This window comes from Ambystoma mexicanum, chromosome 8 (assembly GCF_040938575.1).
Source record: "Ambystoma mexicanum isolate Mex_15411 chromosome 8, UKY_AmexF1_1, whole genome shotgun sequence".
Classification (NCBI taxonomy): domain Eukaryota; kingdom Metazoa; phylum Chordata; class Amphibia; order Caudata; family Ambystomatidae; genus Ambystoma; species Ambystoma mexicanum.
This window is the reverse complement of record NC_090929.1, coordinates 1,141,047,576-1,141,069,111: the sequence shown is the minus strand read 5'-3', so window position 1 is coordinate 1,141,069,111 and position 21,536 is coordinate 1,141,047,576. Positions and strand designations below refer to the sequence as shown.

The 21,536-nt window shown below is 47.7% G+C and overlaps 1 protein-coding gene across 1 annotated transcript in view; it reads right to left on the bottom strand.

Moving 5' to 3' along the window:
• RTKN2 (rhotekin 2) overlaps positions 1-21,536 on the bottom strand; it is a 497,356-nt gene that overhangs the window by 259,809 nt on the left and 216,011 nt on the right. The window contains exon 7 of the mRNA XM_069611200.1: positions 8,689-8,783. Coding sequence (XP_069467301.1) covers positions 8,689-8,783 — 95 coding nt within the window. The remainder of the gene's footprint in view (positions 1-8,688; positions 8,784-21,536) is intronic.

Genomic DNA, 21,536 nt, shown 5'->3' with positions numbered 1-21,536 from the left:
AAACAACCTACTACACCGCATGAGTTTCCACCCACCGAATCGGTTACGTAATTAACCATTCGGGCAGATGCTGAGAATAAAGCGGATCGTTAGTGACACAGAAGACTGTGAAAGGCAATTGGAACTACTTCAAGAAAGGTTGAAAGTAAGAGGTTATCCTCAAACTGATTTACAAACAGCAAGAGAAAAGACTAGTACACGGACAAGAGAACAACTGCTCACTAAAAGAACCGAACGAAAAAATCCAGATTTGGTGTTTATCACCACATATGCGATACAAAGCAATAAAATCAAAGATATTATCAGGAATAGATGGAGTATACTCACAAGCGATGCACGAACCAAGGATCTGTTTCCCCAACCACCGGTCTTTGCCTACAAGAGAAGCAACAACCTATGCAACATGTTGGTGAATACGAGAGACAAGAACTCTAATAGAAAACCAGACAAACATCCGGGCACGTATCCCTGCATGAGTTGCAGCAATTGCAATAACGTGATCAAAGGCAACTGCATTACGCATCCCAAAACGGGAGCCAAAATCAAGCTTAGGTACCATGCTACTTGTCTATCAGAAAACGTAATATACGCAATTAAGTGCCCATGCGGTATATATTATGTGGGAGAGACATCACGGAAAATAAGAGTGAGGATAAACGAACATAAGTCCTGCATTCGAAACAACAACTTGACTTCAGCAGTAGCAAGACATTTTAAAGAAAAAGGGCACTCTGTGACACAATTGAAATTCGCAGTACTAGAGCTACAATCCACCAGGAAGTGTGACAAGGATATGAAGAAATGGAGGGCTCAACAGGAAGCTTTTTGGATTGACAAACTGGATTCCCTAGCACCGGATGGAATTAATGAAGTTTGATTTGAGTTGTTTTTTGTAATTGTATCCATGACTAATTTTTCTTTCATTATGTACATTCACATGACAGATTATGCAGAACCGCATTCTACACAATAATGGAGAAGACCACGTGTCAAATATAGGGTATTTAGATTTGGAATATGCTTGAACCAAATTTATCAGATAAACTAAAGGTTTGAAGCAGGATTTGTGACATAAATTAACGTAAAAATTGTAGACATACACATTAACAGAAGTTGTTTAGAGAAATTAATCACAGTACCGGTCACTATATTTATAGTAATGACATGTTGCATACTTTCATTTAAATATAGAGCGACCTGCAATAGTGGAAAGGTAATCATTAGGCTGCTGTGCTCAATTGTTTTACTGACCGTTTAAGTGATAGAGTCCATTACAACATGGCCGCCGTGTGCACCGGCGGTTCCTCCTTGTTTAACATGATCAAGTTACCATGGTAACTTGTAACAACTGAGCATACAGAGGAACGCGCACACCCGCGATTCTCTGTAAGTTTCGTGGCACTGTGATTTGACACAAGGTAAGCGAAGTACAACGCTCCACGTTGTTCTGTAACGCTGAGACATTAGATAGGCTAAAGATACTCGTTCTTATGTCTTCTATAGGATTTGTGACGAGCACGAGTCTACCACGTACTCACAGACCAGATTAAGCTGAGTGATTACACGACTAGCGAAACAAACGCTGACATACAAGTTCACAAGGAAACCAGGTCAGATTTAATTTTCATTGTGCTACAACGGAAGATAAACACAGATAGCGTTTAATGTAAAGAGTGATTGCTAACTCTTGATTTCCTTTCGTTTTGTTTTTTTGATCTTGCTTATTGTTTCCAAATCGCTGGGCTGTCTTTACACACTTCCATCGTTAACCGTATGTACTTTTCTTTTGTACATACATGCTGATATAATGTAATGTCTATGGAATGCTTCAAATAATGATATATATACACACGCGCATTTCTGAACTGTGCTCTTATATGTGAAATATATGGGGTTCTTTTCAATCTGGTGCATAATGGATACACAACATTGGGTCTAAAATGGGGGTTCTCTAACTCTTTGGTGATTTTTAAACTTAAATGGGTGTTGCATTGATTTTTACCAGGCCCTGATGAAGGAATTTATTCCGAAATGCATTGGCCACCCGTATAGGCATCTGCAGGAATAAGAGACCTAAGATCTCGTGAGAGTTGAGAATAAAATACAGCCACACTTGAAAAGAGATTCTTTTTGTTTGTCTTTTTGAAAGATTACGTACCTGAAGTTTAAAGACTCCACTTACTAGTGGCTATAGGAGTGCAGCCCGCACCGCTGGCTTCACGGCCAAGGTCATTGAACACTAACTATTGTTCCCCAGCATGGATCTGGCATGGATTCACATGCTCACGAATATTCCCAGTCAGGCTGGAATGCCTTGTTAAAAGAAAAACGGTTTCACTTTCGCTAATAAATCTGTATTTCTCCCATAAACCAATCACTGTCCTCTGGGTCATACTGGCCCCAGCCAATGATAGCCCTCTCTCTAAGCCCCTCCTCTAGCAGCAATCTTCAGATTTTGTAAGCACATAAAGTGGCAGTAGGACCAAGAAGAGCCGCAGATGGGAAGGGGGGCAGGGTTCGCATGTGAATCCATGCCAGACCCATGCTGGAGAATAATAGTTACAGTTAAGTAAATTGTTCCTTCTCCCGAATGGGGTCTCGCATAGATTCACATGCTCATGAATAACAAATACACAGCAGTAGAATATTACATAACCACAGGAGGTGGCATGGATCAACAGAAGCAGGATCTCCCTGCAATCTGCTGGCAACTGATATCCTCCAAACTTTAGGGCTGCAAAAGCCAAAACCTCAGGTTAAGCGACCTTGGGTCATGATGCAGGATTGCGCCTCCTTCTCTGGAGAGAAGACCCAGGACCGCCGGTTGCTTGATCGGCAGTGACACTGACAGGCTGAGAAGGTCCTTGTACTAAATCTGCCTCGGCCACGCCGGGCAGATCAGCATCATCCTGCACGGTCACTGTCCGATTGTGCTGATGACTCGTAGCAAGAGAGGCAACGGAGGAAACGCATACAGAAACACCCGTTCCCACGGGAAGGAGAACGTGTCACCCAGGCTCCTCGGCTGATGGAATCTGCTAGCGAATTTCTGCCATTTGGAGTTAGCCGCTGTTGCAAACAGGTCGATCTGGGGCCTGCCTCACTTGGTGAAGATATCGTCCACTTGGTCCTGCCGAAGTTCCCACTCGTGGCAGTAGCACAACTTCCTGCGGAGGGAGTCCACGATGGTGATCTTGACTCCCGCTAGGTGAAGAGGAATTTGTCACACAGCCCAGCACCTCAGTTCCTCCGCTTCCTTGGAGAGGTCCGGTGAGCGAGTGCCCCCTTGTTTCCAGATGTAGAACATTGTGGTGGTGTTGTCCGTGAAGATCTTCATCACTTTGCCCTTCAGGGAAGAAAAGAACAACTTGAGGGCCCAGAATACTTCACGCCAGAGGCCTGTGGCTGCTGGAGACGGAGCTCCATATCAACATCCTGGAGCTGCGGGAAGACGTTCAGTGTGGGCTCCCCAGCCTTCCAGGGAAGCGTCCGTATTGACAGTCTCCTGGAATGGAGGGTTCTGAAACATGTGCCATGGATGATGTTGGAGCGGACGCCCCACCACCTTATCGCCCGACGAAACTCGTCCATCTTGTCCGCAAAGCTTCCAGACACCTGCACCCAGCGAGTGTCCATGAACTCCTGAAGAGGTTGCATCTGTAACCAGCAGAGCCGGATGAGGTAGATGCAGGGCACTATGCCAAGCAACGACTTGATGGGCCGCACCATGGCTGTCTTCATTGGCAACAGCCACTGGACCTTGCCCTGAATAGCAGCTACCCCCTCGAGGGCGATGCTAGGCAGAGCTTGGAGCCCAGGAACAGCGCATTCTGCAATGGTGTCAAGTAGGACTTTGGATAATTGATGTAGAATTCCAGATCCGTCAGCAACTTGACGGCCGCCTCTGTGTCCGATTGCCAATTCCCGAGAGCGGGCCTGGAGGAGCCAGTCTTTGAGCTACGGGTATATGCGAATCCCCTGTAGACACAGATGGTCCGCTACTGGTGGCAGGCACTTTGTGAACACTCTGGGGGCAGACTTTAAGCCGAAGGCTAGGGCTTTGAACTGGTAGTGCTGTCCCTGCACTATGAAGCGTAGAAACATGCAGGGTTTTCTGTGAATGGGAGGGGAGAAATGGAAGTAGGCGTCCTCCAGGTTCAGCGACGTCATCTCTTTCACAGTTGTCCGAGCACGTTCTGCAACAGGATCATCCTGAATATTTGATACTCTAGGTACTCGTTTGGACGTTGCAGGTCCAGAATGGGCCTCCAGCCCCCCCAGTCTTCTTTCTTACTGAGAAGTATCTGGAGTAGACTCCAGAGCCCCGGTGCCACTGGCGAACCAGCTCTATTGTCCCTTTTCACTGCTTGGCCGTACTTCCTCCAAGAGATGAGTGACATGCTACTCCTGACGGGACACCAGCGGGATCCGCAGATACCTGCGCTGAAATTCCAGGGCATGTCCTTGGGCGAGAGCATCCAGCACCCATCTGTCGGTGATCTTTTCCCACTCGCTCACAAACCTAGTCAGCCGACCTCCCACCGGGTGTACAGGTGGGGGCCCGACGTCTTGGCCGGTTCAGGCTTGCTTCGGCGTCCTGCCTTGCTGGTGACTACGCCAACCTTCGTAGGCCTGGGAACGGCCTCTGCGGGCTTCCTGGGTCGTGGATCTGGACTGCTGACTGTACAAGGAGAACCCTTTCGACGACCTGCCCGACTATCCTCTGGAAGAACGAAAGGAAGAGCGGTGCTGTTGGAGCGTGCCCAGTGGATGGGCCATCTCATGTCTTGATGGCCTGTAGGGACTATGGCCTTTCTGACAAGGTTATCCCCGTCGAAAGGCATGTCCAGTACCTTCGTTTGGACCTCCCGATGGAAATTCATGGCCTTCATCCAGCCTTGGCAACGAAGGCAGACACTGTTCCCTATCTGGCGGAACCCAGTGTCGACAACGTCCAGTGCCACTGGGATGGTGAGATCGGACCCATTCTCCCTCCTGGAAGAGGGCGATAGCCTCCATCCTCTTTTCGAAGGGGAACTCTAGAATAGGGCCCAGCTTGTACCTTAGCTCCCAGTCACACCTGGCTAGGATCGCCAGTACATTGGCCGCCTTAATGGTGGATGCTGCGGTGTAGATGACCTTCCTCCCCCCATGGCGTCCAACTTCTTGCCCTTGCTGTCCGGAGGAAGACAAGGACGGGTTAGATGGCCGCTTCCTCGTGGGTCACTGAAACCGCTGAATCTGGCGATGGTTGCGACCACAGGCAATTTGGTGCGGTTTCCAGTACCCGGAACTACTTCTCCAGCCTCTCTCCTGGCTGGAGCCATGCAATGGTTCTTCAAGAGGGCCAGGTCCTCCTCCGACAAGTTGTCCAGGAGGTGTACCGCCATATTGTCTTCCGCTTGGACTCGCGTCTCTGGTACAGGAAACCCTCCTTCCTGGTGTCCTCAGGGGCACGAGCTGGAACAGCTCAGAGGTTTTGACCATCATAAAATGGAACGTCCCACCTCGTCGGTGGGGACGCCCTAGGCTGTGGGGATCTGCTACCTGCTCAGACTAGGTCCTCTGTCGCCATGGCCATATTCATTCCCGTACCTGTGTCTGGGTATGCTGGGGGAGATGGGACCCGACGCAGGTGTGGAGGCTGAAAAGGCGTCGTTGGATGGCACTTGATCGTGGGCCTGGGGGACTGTTGGAACAGTCCCTTGTGGCATCATATTCGCGATCTCCGACACCAAGGTGTGGAGGGTTGATAGGATGTACAGAGACACCCTCGGCAGAACTGGCATAATCTGAACACTGGGCCATGGGTCCTCATCGCCACCGCCTTAGTAGTTGCCGTCTTCTTCCACGTCATTCATGGTCCGTGTGCAGGGACCCACTATCCTCTTCCTCCATGGAGGACATTTCTATGGCTTGAGGAGCCCCGGCCTGGGACTGAGCTGGGTCCTCCTTGCCCCCACCCTTAGGGGCTGGAACCAGGTTCTGAGGGGGTGCCAGCAGACCTCATCAAAGTCACCACTGCGGCTTCTAGCCTTGGAGGGAGGAATACCTTCAGCGCTGTGGGGGTTACCCTCTCTTGGTCAGCCCATTTAGCTTTCTAAAGAACAGCTTCCACCAGCTCTATCGTAGACAAAGATTTTTCTTGTGCTGCCTGGACTTTCTTGGCCAGTTCGACCTTCTCCTCTGTCTGCGGCTTCTCAGGTTTCTCCCACAGTTTAGCCGGGTTGGACGACTTCCTCGTCGAGGAGGAGCTTGATTGCCAGCTGGCAATGGAGGCGGAGGGTGAGGTTGATTGCTCCCCTGCTTGCTGTGGTACCTGCTTCTGTGGTGACCAGGAGGACCCGGAGGTGCTTGGCCTCATCTTTGGCCCCCACAGATGAGGCGCCCTCACAGGACTCAGAAGCCTGCTCCTAGTGACCGACCAGCCTTGGGTGAGGCATGTCCCTGAATGGGGCACAGGACAGAGGTCTTGGCATTCAGCCACGCCGCCAGTCTACTGTGCCTGTACTTTGTAGTCTTCTTGGAGAATCTGCGGCAAATCATACAATCCTCTTCCTTGTGGTCCGAATGCAGGCAGTAGAGGCATTGTGGGTGTTTGTCCTCCACAAAAATGTTTGGGAGCCCGCACTTGAGGGATCTTTCTTCTCCTCCATCATGGTCGGAGGGTGCGAAGTAGGCCCGATCGCCTTCTAGAAATTCAACAATCTTCGCCCTTGAGGGGCGCTGAACTTCAGACAACAGATTCGGGCTTTCGGCAGATGGAGAGAATAGCACACAAGCTCTTTTGGACCAAAAATAGAACCTATAAGTAGCTCACACAGCAAATCTAGAGGACTTCCAACACTGAAACGTGTTGTAAATATCTGAAGATGGCTGCCAGCAGAGGTGCTTACGGAGGGGACGGTCATTGGCTGGGGGGCAGTTTGACAGGACAGCGATTGGTTTATGGGATAAATAGTTTTGTAAGTGAAAGTGAAACAGTTTTTCTTTTACCGAGGATTCCCAGCTTGACCATAGGGAATATTCATGAGTATGTGAATCCATGCCAGACCCCATGCTGGAGAACAGTGTAGATTCCCTGATTGGGAGAGTCGAGGGTGTGGGAGCCACGGTCCTCAGCTGGAATGTTAAAGGCCTCAATAATTTAATTAAAGCCAGGAAGTACAGGCGTACTGCATGCAGGATGGTGTGAAAATTGTGATGTTACAAGAGTCTCAATTGTATTGATAGGCCAATCGTCTTTTGCCAAATCATGGTGCTCCAATCGACATTACAGGTCTTATTCCTCCAATTCAAGGGTGGGGGGGAAGGAGTAATAACCCTGATTCATAAATCCCTTCCATTTTTAGTTGCAGCGACAGGTCGACCAAGAAGAAAGGTTCTTTATTGTATTGGGGCCCCTGGGACGCAGTAAAGTGACGGTCATTAATGCATATTACCCATATGTAGACTATCCACACTTGTTTTCCACCTTAGCGGACAAATGTCTGTACTACGTTGATACACATATGGTGTGGGTTGGAGACTTCATTACTATTCTGGACACTCATAAGGACAGATTGAACAATAGAGTTAGGGGACAGTCCATGGCTGCAATAGAGCTACAGGAGACTGTCCTTTCTCCAACTGTTTGATCTCTACTGTGTGCTCCACGAGGATGAGGTGGGCTTTTCCTTCGACACCAGTTTTTGATATGCTTTCCAGAACCGACATGGTCCTATTCCCTGCTCCATGCCACCAAGGGTTGAAGATTGCTCCATAGGACTTCATTGGAGCAGTCCTCACCGGTATGGTTCTTTTCCCTTCCTGATGTTTTCTATTGAGACCACCAGGAAGTTTTAAGTCTGAGCCTCCCCCACCCCCCTTGACGTAGCCTACAAGAGATGGGTAGCAGCCATATTGACATATTTTGCACTCGGTACAAGGTTGGTCACTATGGGAGGCGTTCCAGGTGTACACCTGGGGCATTTGATCAACACTACGGTGTACTTTGAAGTAACGTGGCATTTGGTGCTAGCACCTTTAAACTAATTCCGTCCATTTTACTATTCTGGCACATCTGAATCCAATGTTGTGCTTCTGGCTCAATATTAAAACTGGTGTGATGTCTACTCACCTGTGATTCATGGCATTCTGCTTACAGTTAATGCCCTGTAAGAAGTATTACAATTTTTAACGTGTTTACAACGGAATGGTTTGTATAAATGCAATTTTTACCTCCCCTGCGCCACTTTAGACTTCTTTGCCCGTGTCAATTTGGGAAACACATACACATAGACCCCCCGCCCTACATTGATATCTGGCCCACCTCCGTGCGCCCCCCCCCCACCCCACAAATTGGATTCCTGGAGACGCCACTGTTTATACTGCCGTTTTCCCAGCCATAATTCTCACCCCATATTCCATCTCTCCTACTCCAGAGCAAAGGTGGTGTAATCAGAGATGTATGTGTGTACAGATCCATGGTTGGATAGTGCAACATAAAACCGACGTATGTAGCGTTACGTTTGCTTTACTTCTCAGGTTGACCTGAACAATTAAAAAAAACAAAAAACAAGTCAACGACCCACATAGTGCACCATTACGTGTTCAGTATGTATGAAAATTCTAGTTTTCTAACGAAGGAACCTAAAACATCTTCGCAACTTGTTTTTTATGCAACTTGTGTGTACCATGCATACTCACCGTGCCCAGTGATCGAAAGACTATGGGTCCTGAAGGTGTCCTCAGCACTGTCCAATGTGAGAGTGCTCTGTGCCAGCAAACTGTATTTCGCACCACTATTTAAAACAAAAGATAGAAATTAATCTTACTCACCAATGGGAGCACAGGTTAAAGTTGATGTAATGAAGGTGAACTCGCTACTCGCCTGTAACTGCAGCTCTCCAGGATTAAGTTGAGATGCTGTATAAATTCACAGCATTAAATCATTCCGTTGTCTGGGAATGCACAGTGCAAACTATAATTCAGCTTCTTAAATAGCCATTTGGGTACCGAGCCCATAAAGGTCATCAATGCAAGTTATCTTGTGACAAATGCGATGACACTGGAGGATGGGCAAGGGATGTATGATGCAGGGCGCAACAGATTTTTAATATGGGAAGATCAAACACAGCCAACATTTAGACACCCGTGATTGTGAGGCAGGGGAAGGTCAGTGCGAGTGAAATCATTGGAGTTTGACATTGAAAGGGAAACGTGAGGAACCCACTGACCCGGCACAGCACAATGAACCACCCCTCCCACCACAATAGAAGACTAATCCAAAGCAGAAGGGCATCAAAAAGGGAGGGACCAGTGGCTAATAACATTGGAGACATGAGCAGAAACGAGTCAGAATGCAAAGTCCAACAAGCAAGCAATCAATATTAAACTAATGTCCCCCAGCCTAACCCAACAGCATGGCAGGTATGCTTGGGAGCAGAAACACTCGGGAAGCCCTAGAAAACAAATAAGACGAAAGACCTAGGGTATATGGATGGCTTAATCTCCAGACCTGCACAAAGTGGTGTTCGGAATCAATGGTGGTTACACTCCAGAAGTGACCCATCTACAGGAAACCCAAAAAGCTGGAATAACTTAAGTGCAGAAATGTTGTTCTTAGCATGAAAAAAGGACATCCCAAAAAATACGAGTCACTGACTGCTTGGGGCCTCAATGCCACACGTTAGTGGCAGTGCAAAAGCAATTTCTGCATGCAACATTGCATTAGTATTTGTGCAAATGCAGTGTAAAGTCATTTGTACTAGCTCTAATGTAACAGTGCATGCATACACATGTGTATTTTTGCTGATGCAAACATACAGTTTATTTGTAACGTGCACCAGACCCAAGGGTAACCGGGCGCAGTGAAGAGAGTATGCAAAGCTTACAGTGTTACATAGAATTACAATGTTACATAGAATTACAATGTTACATAATTTACAGTGATAGAGAGATAGGTATGTACAGACATAGCAGGGAGCAGATCTGATCAAAAGATTGAGGCATTGCTCTAAAGCAAGGCGGTCAGTTGTTACTATAATTATTTTCATTTGGGATATATCTCTAATAATAAATATATACATTCAGATAAAGTAGCATAACAAGTGTCTACCAGTACATTACATATTTTTGTCATTGAGGTGTTTGATAAGATTCATTCTAAAGTGTGAGAAAGGTTGGTCTGTTCTCAAGTTGTGTGGCAGGGCATTCCACCATTTAGCGGCTAGCACGGGGAAACTGGTGCCGCCAATTTTATCAAGTTTAAATCTAGGAATTACCAAGCAGTTGGAGTTAAGAGTTCTTGTAGGCCTACTGGAGATTTTTGTTTTTTATTTTGTCCATCAGGTAGCTAGGAGCAGCGTTACTGAGGGCTTTGTGCGTCAAGGAGATCATATTTAGATGGATTTCTTTGTCGGTGGAGAGCCATTTGTATTGGTGTCTGATAGAGGAGATATGTTCCCTTTTATTTATGCCTAGAGCAGCTCTGAGGGTATTGTTTTGTAAGATTTGTAGCCTTTGGTGATAGTTTTATTAGCACCACTGTAAACGGCATTACAATAATCAAGTCAGGATAATATTAAGGCTCTCGCTAGGATCATGCAACTATCAGATAAGAAGGGTTTACCTGCTCTTATTAATTTACAGGTATAAGCTGTAGTGGAAGCTAAGGAGTTAACTTGTTTGGTGAAAGACATAGTGGAATCAAGATAGAAACCTAGTGTTTTTACTTCTCTCGAAACCTTAATGCTATTGCCATCTATGTTAAACATGGAGTAGTCCTTGCCTAATTTGTTGATATTGGCCTGCGTGCCCAGGATGATCAGCTCGGTCTTATCATTCAGGCAGAGGCCATGGGATGCCATCCATGCCTGAATAATGAGGTACACCCTATTCACCAACTCCCTATCCTTACTATGATCCCCAGAAAGCAGGAGGAGAATCTGTGCAGCATCTGCATGATTAGTGTAGGTGATACCTAGAAGGTCCAGATCATCGAAGAGGGGTTTAGTGAATATGTTGTATAGGGTCAGTGAGACAAGAGCCTTGAGGGACTCCGCACGTGATTGGTGAAGGGTCGGCTGCTGCCGAAGGGGAGAAGACTCATTGTTCTGTTGCTCAAAAAGGATTCAATCCATTTAATGGCGTGGGTGGGGAAGTGTGCAGCAGTGTCAAGTGTTTGCAAAGGACCTTGTGGTCCACTAGATCGAAAGCAGCTGAGAGATCAAGTAGAAGGAGGAGTGCTGTCTTACCTTGATCTCTCAGTTCATCTATTTGGTTCTTTAAATCAATGAGGGCAGTTTCAGTTCCATGGAGTGGACGGAAACCAGATTGTGTAGTTCAAGGTGTCTGAATTTGTGTATAGGCAACCTTGTCTAGTATTTTCAGTAAGAAAGGTCCCGTAGTAATGGGCCGATAGTTGGTGGGGATGAGGGGGTCTAGAGCATGGGTGCACAACATAGGCCCGCGGGCCAGTTGCGGCCCGCCATGCCCTTTTGACCGGCCCGCGAGGCACAAAGACTTTCCTAATGGAGGGCGGCCCGCGGCCGCCCTCCATTAGGAAAGTCTTTGTTGTCTTCCAGGCCGGTGAAAACACTGGCCCTCATTGGCTCAGCACACACACGCATCACGTCGCTCCTACGAGCCACGTAATGCGTGTGTGCTGCACCAATGGAGGGCCAGCACTACGGCTGGCGTGGTCCATAAGGCTTGATGCCGGAAGGCATTTCAGGCTTGGACCACGCCAGTCGTAGTGCGATTCCAGCGTTCCAGCTTGCCTGCCGCTTACCTGCCTGCCTTACAGCACGTCTCCGGTAAGTGGTCTGTTTGTGTTTGTGTGTCGGGTCTGTTTTGCTTTATGTTTGTGTGTGTATGTTGCGGGGGGGTGTGTGTCGGATGTGTATGAATGTTTGTATTTGAATGTATTTTGTGTGTATGTTGAGATGCGGGGGTGGGGGGGGTGTGTCGGATGTGTATGAATGTTTGTGTTTGAATGTATTTTGTGTGTAAGTTGAGATGCGGGGGTGGGGGGGTGTGTCGGATGTGTATGAATGTTTGTTTGAATGTATTTTGTGTGCAAGTTGAGATGCGGGGGTGGGGGGTGTGTCGGATGTGTATGAATGTTTGTATTTGAATGTATTTTGTGTGTAAATTGAGATGCAGGGGTGGGGGGTGTGTCGGATGTGTATGAATGTTTGTGTTTGAATGTATTTTGTGTGTATGTTGAGATGTGGGGGGGTGTGTGAATGTTTGTTTTTGAATGTATTTTGTGTGTATGTTGAGATGCGGGGGTGGGGGGGGTCGGATGTGTGTCGCATGTGTATGAAAGTTTTGATTTGAATGTTTTTTGTGTGCTGAGTTGGGGGGTGGGGGTTCGGGTCTGTATGGGTGCTTGTTTGAGAGTTTGGTGATTTGGGGGGGGTGGGGGGTTCGGGTCTGTATGGGTGCATGTTTGTGTGTGTGCTGAGTTGGGGGGGTGGGGGGTTCGGGTCTGTATGGGTGCATGCTTGAGTGTGTGTGCTGAGTTGGGGGTGGGGGTTTGGGGTCTGTATGGGCGCATGTTTGTGTGTGTGCTGAGTTGGGGGAGTGGGGGGTTCGGGTCTGTATGGGTGCATGCTTGAGTGTGCTGAGTTGGGGGGTTTGGTTGGGGGTCAGGGGGCCATGGGGCATAGTGTTTGGTTGGGGGTGAGGGGGCCATGGGGCATAGTGTTTGGTTGGGGGTGAGGGGGCCATGGGGCATAGTGTTTGGTTGGGGTGGGGGGGCCATGGGGCATAGTGTTTGGTTGGGGGTGAGGGGGCCATGGGGCATAGTGTTTGGTTGGGGCTGAGGGGGCCATGGGGCATAGTGTTTGGTTGGGGCTGAGGGGGCCATGGGGCATAGTGTTTGGTTGGGGGTGAGGGACATGGGGCATAGTGTTTGGTTGGGGGTAAGGGGGCCATGGGGCATAGTGTTTGGTTGGGTGTGAGGGGGCCATGGGGCATAGTGTTTGGTTGGGGCTGAGGGGGCCATGGGGCATAGTGTTTGGTTGGGGCTGAGGGGGCCATGGGGCATAGTGTTTGGTTGGGGGTGAGGGACATGGGGCATAGTGTTTGGTTGGGGGTGAGGGGGCCATGGGGCATAGTGTTTGGTTGGGTGTGAGGGGGCCATGGGGCATAGTGTTTGGTTGGGGGTGAGGGACATGGGGCATAGTGTTTGGTTGGGGTGAGGGGGCCATGGGGCATAGTGTATCTAGGGTCAATAAAATATATATAAGTTACTTAAACAGGCGAGATACAATAACTAAATAGAAATAAATTATAACAATGGAAAATGTGTAGTACAAAATGTAAGTTTGAAATGCAAATAAAAATCGTTACCCCTCAAAAACATTCTTTTTCCATGTGTTTAGTACAAATTGGGGGTTTAAAAAGCCTCCTGCCACGCCCCGCCTACCGCCCCGCCCACATTTACTTTTCGTCCCACTATAGCCCTCATGTAAGGTACTTTTGGCCCTCTGACAAAATCAGTTGTGCACTCCTGGTCTAGAGTCTGCTTCTTGAGAAGCGGGAGCACCCATGATTGTTTTAGGTTAGCCGGGATGTTACCTTTGGCGAAGGAGGCGTTTATCAGTTTGGAAATGAACAGTGAGAGGTCTCTGGCAGCATCTTTTATTAGTTGTGCTGGGCAGATGTCACCTTTGCAATTCGAAGGTTTGAGGGAAAGGATAGTTTTCTCTACCTCTAGGGTGGTGGTTTTATTGAAGGAGAATTTGTTGGTAGGGTCGTTGGTGGTGTCGTCGAGTGGCGGCTTATTTGGGAGGCTTAAGGATTCTTTTTGTTAGTTGGATTTTGTTTTGCAGCGTGGTAATTTTGTTTGCTAGGGCAGTTTGGATATCTGTAAAGCAGGTCTGGTCCTTAATACAGGTATCTAGTGTGGCAATGGGAGACTCAAGTTCTTTCAGGATGGAGAAGAGTTCCTTCATGCTCGAGTTAGAGTTGGCAATGCAAACATTGTAAGAGTTACGCTTTGCTAGGCAGATTTCATTTTTGTAGTGCAAGTTAAGTTAACTTTGTTCTCCTCAGTTGCACAGAGTTTCCAGTCTGATTCGCATTTTCTTTTGGTTAAGCGCAGGGCTTTAAGTTCTGGTGTGAACCACTTGTTTAAATGTGTCTTGGGTTTGCTTGTTCGCATTTTGAGTGGACCGACTTTGTCCATAGTAGTACGCATGATATTATTGTATTCATTGACCAATGCACTAGGGTCGAGGTTGTCTGGCAGTACATTTAAGGTTGGAAGGATTAGGGGAATAATATTATCCACTGATATTCTTTTTGTTTCTTGTGGGGCAGGGTGGAGCCACCTGTAGGACTGGAATGGGTGGTTTAGTGGTTAGTTGTAACGCTCACCTGATTTCCACGGAGGCGCTGGGCTGGACTGAGCTGTCGCCTTGTCTTCTAGTGTGACTCGTAGATCTCGGCCTTCTCCTAGGGCTGGTCCCCTTCTCACGATGTACCGGACGGGTAGAGTGAGGTGTCTGCAGACGGAAGAACAAGGATTTAGGAACTGGATTGACTGGACTTCTCCTTCCTCAGTCCTCTTATTCGAACCCAGGGCGTGGCTTGCTCACCTTAGATATATTAAGGCCGGGCTCTCCATCCTGCGTCTTTGCAGGGGCGCAAGTACCAGTTACTTCACTGGTTCACTGACAATCCTCTTGATTGCAGAGGTTGATGCTGGAAGATACCGCCGTTTACCGCACGAGCGGTTTCTTGATAGTTATTGGAGCACCCTTAATTTAGTCCCTTGCTCAGTCTCAGGGTGTCAAGATTGAAATTGTAGAGGAATGATGCGGCGAGCAGGTGAGTAGGGAAGATGACCGGTTGCTGTCACCCTTTCTAATGTCTCCCGTTGTCCTGCAGGTTTAGGTGCAATGGACGCTGTTGAATAAGTGCCCAGGATCGTGCAAGCGCGTATGTACGAAGAAGATGAAGCGCGGTGCACGTAAGTAAAATGACTGCTGTTTGTTTCAAAAGCACGCCTTAATGTCTCTTTTGTCCTTGCAGATCGTGGATGCAGAGAGCGTTGCTAGATGGATGCCGGCGAACGTGCGAGCGCGTAAGTAGAAAGTTTATGGTTGGTTTAGAATGCGCCTTAAAACGTCTCCCTTTGTTTTGCAGATGCCGGCATGCAGCACTTCTTGAAGTTCAGAACGTGCGGAGCGCAGGTAAGCAATTCAAGAATGCAATACTTAATCAAGTCCTTTTCTTTGCAGATGTCGATGGGGAGCCGAAGAAAGCGGCGGAAGGCTTTGGAAGATGCCGCCGTATTTGCTAAGTAAGAGCGCTGCTCTCGAATTGAATTCTGCTAACCTGTTGTTTTGCCTTGGCAGGTGCAGCTGAGGATCAGATCTCTAGCAGGTAGGGAATTCGTTTTCACAGGAACTGGAGCTGAAGAATCTCAGGAAGACTGGAGCTGACACGGTGAGCGTCCTGCTGCAGATGCAGAATAACGCGAAGCACGTTTCATCAATCGGGTGTGGTTTAAATAGCCTTCTGTAGTGCTTAGGCGTCTTCTTCCACAGCCTCGCCCAGGTAAGAAAAGAGTTCCTGTGTTCTGATTCCAGGGAGTGGCTCCTGCCCCACCCAGACAGGAAAAGTAGTTCCAGGCAGAGAAGGATCAGAAGACCATCGAGCTGGTAAGTAAGCAGCATGGTCTGCTGCAGGTAGGTCCACCCAAGCACTCTTAAGCATTATGAGCCCGGCGCTTCCAGCGCCGGGACCGGTCATCTTTATGAGCCTGGTGCCACTGGTGCCAGGACAAGGTCCAAAAGGTCCCAATAGGGACTGGCTGGTACCCAGGATCAAGGTTATGGGCCTGCTTCCAAGGATGTGAGGCAAGTCCTGACCCCTTGGAAGCAGGGATCATGACATTAGTAAGTTAAAGGACACCAGGGAGTGGTCGGTCCAGGATAGGGGCGTAATAGAGGAGACTGTGGCTGAGCAGTTGGAGTCAGCGATCCAGTCAAGTATTCTGCCCTTCACATGGGTAGGGGCGTTGACTTTTTGGGTTAGTCCTAAGGTGCTAAGGGTATTGGCAATAGTTGATGCATGAGCATCTGCTTGGTCATTGAAGCCAAGGCTAAAGTCCCCTAGTACCAGCAATTGTGAGGTCGTTTTGGTATTGTTGGACAGAAGGCTGTGCAAATCCTCCTCGAAGGTTCCAAGTGGACCGGCTGGTCTGTAAATTAGGTGAATAGATAAAGTTTGGGTATTGTTTATGGGGATTTTCGCAGTGAGAGTTTGACAAGATTGCATGGTTGTGGCGGGGCTAGTCGTAATGATAGGTTTATTTTGGATATAATGGCGATTCCACCTCCACGGGAGCCATCTCGGTCCTGCCTGGATATGGTGTAACCGTCGGGAATGGCCAACATGAGTGATGGACCTGCCGCATTGTGTAACCAGGTCTCGGTTATAGCAATAAAGTCTAGATTGGCTTCTATAATTAGGTCAGCTAGGTCGATGGGGTGTGCCACTAGGGATCTTAAATTAAGGAGTGCTCCCTTAAAGGAATGTCCTTCAGGGTCCATTTTAGTTAGGGCAGTATTTGATGAGTTAGTATTTGTCTTAAGCTTGAAAGTTTGGGTATTTATGTTCACTGGTAGGGAGTGAGGGGGATTGGGACCATTACATATCATGGTATGTTGGCCTTTCATTGTACGCTTTATAGCGGGAAGGGATCTTCTAAGTGGTTCATAAAGTTTGAGTCTGGCACATAATTTAAGGTTTCTCTCGTGAGTTGGAATAGGCTGAGAGGTATAGGCTAGTTGGCCTGGTATGGCCAGGTGCATGGGGCTGGTATGGCCAGAGTAGTTGAGTACCTTGGGAGTGATGGGTGGGAGAGGAGGCGCGAGAACTGACTTGCATAGGGGGACTTCAGTATGGAACTTCTGGGTACTGGGGGCATGAAGCATGGCCATGACCATTATAGTATAGATATTAAGTAAGCTTGACATAGTGCAAAGCTATCTCTGGCGACTAGCAATGCCACTTGGTGTGAGCAGACTAAGATTTCAGGCAGTCTCAGTTACTAGGTGTCGGATAACTATATGACTAAGAGCAGGTAGGTAAAATGGCTAGATACATTTACCAGGTATGGCAGAATCTCTGCAATCTAGATGCCATTCACTAGTGGGGCACAGAACTATAAAGCGCGAACAGGCAGTTAAAATGCTAGGTGCATTTTACGAGGTGTGGCAGAATCTCTGCAATCTAGATGCCATTCACTAGTAGGGGCACAAATCTGTAAGGCACGAATAGGCAGTGACTAAAATGCATAGCATAGGAGGCACCTAAATGCACCAGTCCCAAAAAGGCTAAAATGCAATGAGTAAGGGCACTTAGATATGGCTATCAAACAATGACTAAAATGCAGAGTATAGCTACCTTGAGGCAAGACAAGTAGTGATATGGGTGAGAGGGTGCATTTACAATACCTCTGTAGCTCTCTACGCAGCATGCATACAATGGAGGCTAAAGACAAATGAGACAATGCTAAGAGTATCTGGGCAATAAGTGTGGATTTCAATCAAATTACTATATGTACTAGGTATCTATGACCGTATCCGGTCTACACGTGCAGGTGCCGAGTTAGTATATATCCATGCAGTGGATGCACTAGCGCCCAGTACAGTACAAGTACATTGTGACAGACGTTCAGATTATACATTAGATAGCATTGAATGTGATAGTATTATAATACGTTCTGAGATTAAAGCTTTACTGGGGGAGTGTCTATGTGTGGGTACACAAAGGTACAGAGTTCCAGCTGGAGAGAGTTAATCGTTACGGCGATTCTAGGCAACGTGCATTGTTATGGGAAGTGACATGGCGGTAGACGTTGCGGGGAGCAAAGTAGCAATATCGGCTTACCTGGAGCAGAGCGGGCCTAGGTACGGGCCCCAGGCTCCTACGGCTCCGGACAGGCTCAAGACAGGGGTAGCCTTTGTGGGTCTTCCTTCGTGTGGAGGCCGGCTCTCTCGCCTGCCGGCTCTCGTTGGCTAGGAAGTAAGGCCGAGCAGCCAATCGGTGGCCAGGTTGGGTGCAGCTGGGGCTTTCAGAATGCAGCTGGTGTGTTGTGTCGGCGAGCGGCCATCTTGAAAGGAGTTTGCCTCATGGCAAACAATGGAGGTTAGCGGAGTATGGGCTGTGGAGGGTGCTGCATGTGACTTGCTGTGGAAATGCAGGTTTAGGCGGTGCAGCGCAGGTAGAATGGCGGCCGTTCCGCGATTTTAAGCAGCGAAATCCTTATTCTGGAGGCGGCGTGCATAGGGGCCATCCGGCTTCCCCATCTGCTGACGGATGTATGGCCTTATTGTAGCACTGCTCCTGCAGTGCTGTGAGTGCGAGCTCCTGGACATCCGAAGAACAGTACATCTATCATGGACACGAAGTTATGACGCTCATGGTGGTTCGAGGGCTGTAATGCAACAGAATTTTTGGAAAATCTTCAGCTAAATGAAAAAAGGGCTGCAAATCTATGATGTTCGCAAATGAAAGGATGCATCAGCAGGGGTCAAGCTGGTTCTTTTTTTATCTCCATGACCCTGAAATGGAGTTAAGGACACCCTCCAGCACTAGGATAAATGACCGCTCCGAATACCTCCAGCACACAGCAGGGTTCCCAGTTTATAATGTGCAAGTACAGAAGAAAAAGGTGGGAATCTGAAAAAGTCAAGAGGTGGCTTCTGCAAAACGTGAAGTTACAATCCCCACTTCATGTACATGGAAACTGCTGGCATGAAGCATTTCCTTCAGGCCGCCATGTTAGTAAGCTGCTGGCACGGTCTATTGAGGCGAACTGCTCAATGCTTTATCTGGAGAACACTGTATTCAGAAATGATCAGTCTTAGTTAGGCTTTGTCTTTAAGGTATTAAATTGCAAACATTTCATCCACCCCGCTTCGTCCTCGGCGCCCACCAGGTACTGGACATCCGAAGAACAGTACATCCATCATGGACACGAAGGAGTTGTGCTTTGGACAGGCTATTTGTGACCTTCTGGAGTCTATGCATGGGAAAAGCAGGAGCAAAGGCCCACGCTCCGCCCCATGATGTGTTGGTTGGTGTCTCGCATTCTTGAACACTACTCTGATCTTGCACCTCTGTCCGGTGTTCACATTGAAGTGGTCAGTGCCAAGGCGGCTTCCGTAGTGCTGCAACATCATTTGGCTCTTGAAGTGTCAGTGCATTGGAATGACAGATAAATCCAGAGGCATTTTGTAAACAAGGCACATTGGATCATCAATGTCTACAGATGATGCACCATTTGGCCAGGCTATGCCGGTTTGGTGTGCCAACGACTGCCCCTCCATCAACCTAGGGATTTTCAGCAATTGGTCACACAAATGTGCAAGTCAAGGAAACATGACTTACCAGTCCACACAATTTAGTTACCACTGGTGCCCCCATGAACCCTTTCAGTAGATGATACAATCTATTAGCATCAAAACTTTTGGTCACAATGTAACGGAATCTGTAGGGTACTGGCAGCTGGGGAATGAAAGCCTATGGCAAAGGAAGACCAGGATCATTCCGGCAGGGGTGGAGCATATCATGCTCAACTTTCAAAAATATTCTGCCTGCTGCAGAGATATGCTCAGTTCACCATACTGTGGTGTAGGAACCAGGACATACCAAATATACTACAAGGTCACCTTAACGGCCATAAAAAATATATTCTAATACAAATCCTACTGCAGGTGGATTAACCAAAGTATTTAGAACACTGCACTTGCGGGGTGTGATAGTGAATCACTGCAGCCACCAGGACAAAGTGGAGCAATAATTCTAAGTGTCATACAGGCGAATATGCCCCACCCGAAAATGAAAAATACCTTACAAACCAAGCAACAGTACATCCAAACGGGACAGAAATGTGTGGCATAGTAGACATGGCATTGGAAAAGGTAAGGAGGGATTGGATCATTAGAGGTGAACTTCATGAGGGAATCAATATTCATTAATGAAGTGTACATGATCAAAAGTGTACTGAGCTTTGATGATAATTCTAGACACATCACTGCTGATGGAGGAATGGATGACAGCGAGTCATCATTCCCAACTAAACAAAAATTACAATAGACCTCTTCTAGAGCATCAACTCTTGACAGGCATCTTCAAGTTGCCTAGGGAGGCATGCACCTAAAGTGCATCTGCCGGATCACGCTTAACCCCTTTAAGTGCCAGGCTCTTATGCAAGTCTATGCAAAAAGGACGAGCATACTCGTCCTTGGCACTTAGGGTACACACAAAGTTCATGCATTACCTGCTGGACCAATGATAAACTTAGTCAACAAAGATCAACCTCATCCTGGGAGCTCTTTACTACCTCCAAAAGCAAATTCTCTGGAAAAAGGATACTATGCACAGCAATAACGGTTGCTGCAGTAGCAGATTACAGTATTTAGCATGAGAGTCAAAGCCGGCTGCCCAACCTCACGTAGCTTCTATTGTAGCGCATTAGACCGAGAGCCCAGTGAAAGCAAAAATACTGCACTGCATTGGTAGTGGCATTTCCCACTTCCAAATAAATGCCCGTTTCAGCAGCAATGTAGCACATACAAATAATGTGCACCAGCTTGCCAGAAATTAAGCTGGCACATGCCCTTGAAGCGAACCATTTGCAGCATAAACGCAACGGCTTCCCTGCCAAAAACCTGCGGGAGAAGCTGGAGGTCGGCATTGGTGAAGTACGCCTAAGCTTCACAAAGAAGTGGCTCAGAAAGGGATGTTTATCGTTCACAAAAACAGACAGAACGTGTCCATGGATCTGGTTATTGTCCAATGCCAAAATATAACCAGAGAACACAGGTACAAAATGAGTGGCATGTTCTACTTGCAATGTCTTCTGAAACCAATAAGCCCTCAGATCCTGCAGCCTCATTACTTCCTTTCACATACTGATGTCCTTAGTCACCTCATCAGCAGTGACTGATCTAGTTGAACCCCTAAATATTCATCAGTCGGTGCTCTGGTTATGACCGACAAAAGTGAGCAATAGAACACACGAAACAGATAATGAAATGCCTCACTTTAAAGGGACACTGCAGGTGGGGTTGGTAGCGTGCCTATGGGGCCTAGGACTTGGCTAGAACAGCTCAAAGTATCAAGATGGAGAAAATTGATGTAAATGCCTATTCTAAAGGATTCCCATTACCTTGGTCTGGTTTGCCAATTCCAATATACAGAATTTCATTATTCGAGTGTTCTGCTTACTATCTGGCAAAAACGAATTCTGCGGAATATAGCGACGGGCTCACTTCTCTACTTTTAGGAATTTTCTTGGCCCAGATTTGCTCACCCTCCGACTTTACCTCACCGAATATATGGCTCCTTCAGATGGCGGCAACACTACCAGCAAGCCTTTCTTCTCTCTTCCCCACCCCCTCTGCCTGGGGATTACCTGCCCAGGAAGTGATTCCTCCCCCTCCCGGACTCCATTCCAGGGCAGGGTATTACTTTAAGTTTACCAGAAAATATGTCTTCCTCCTTTCCTGCATCACAGCGAGTAA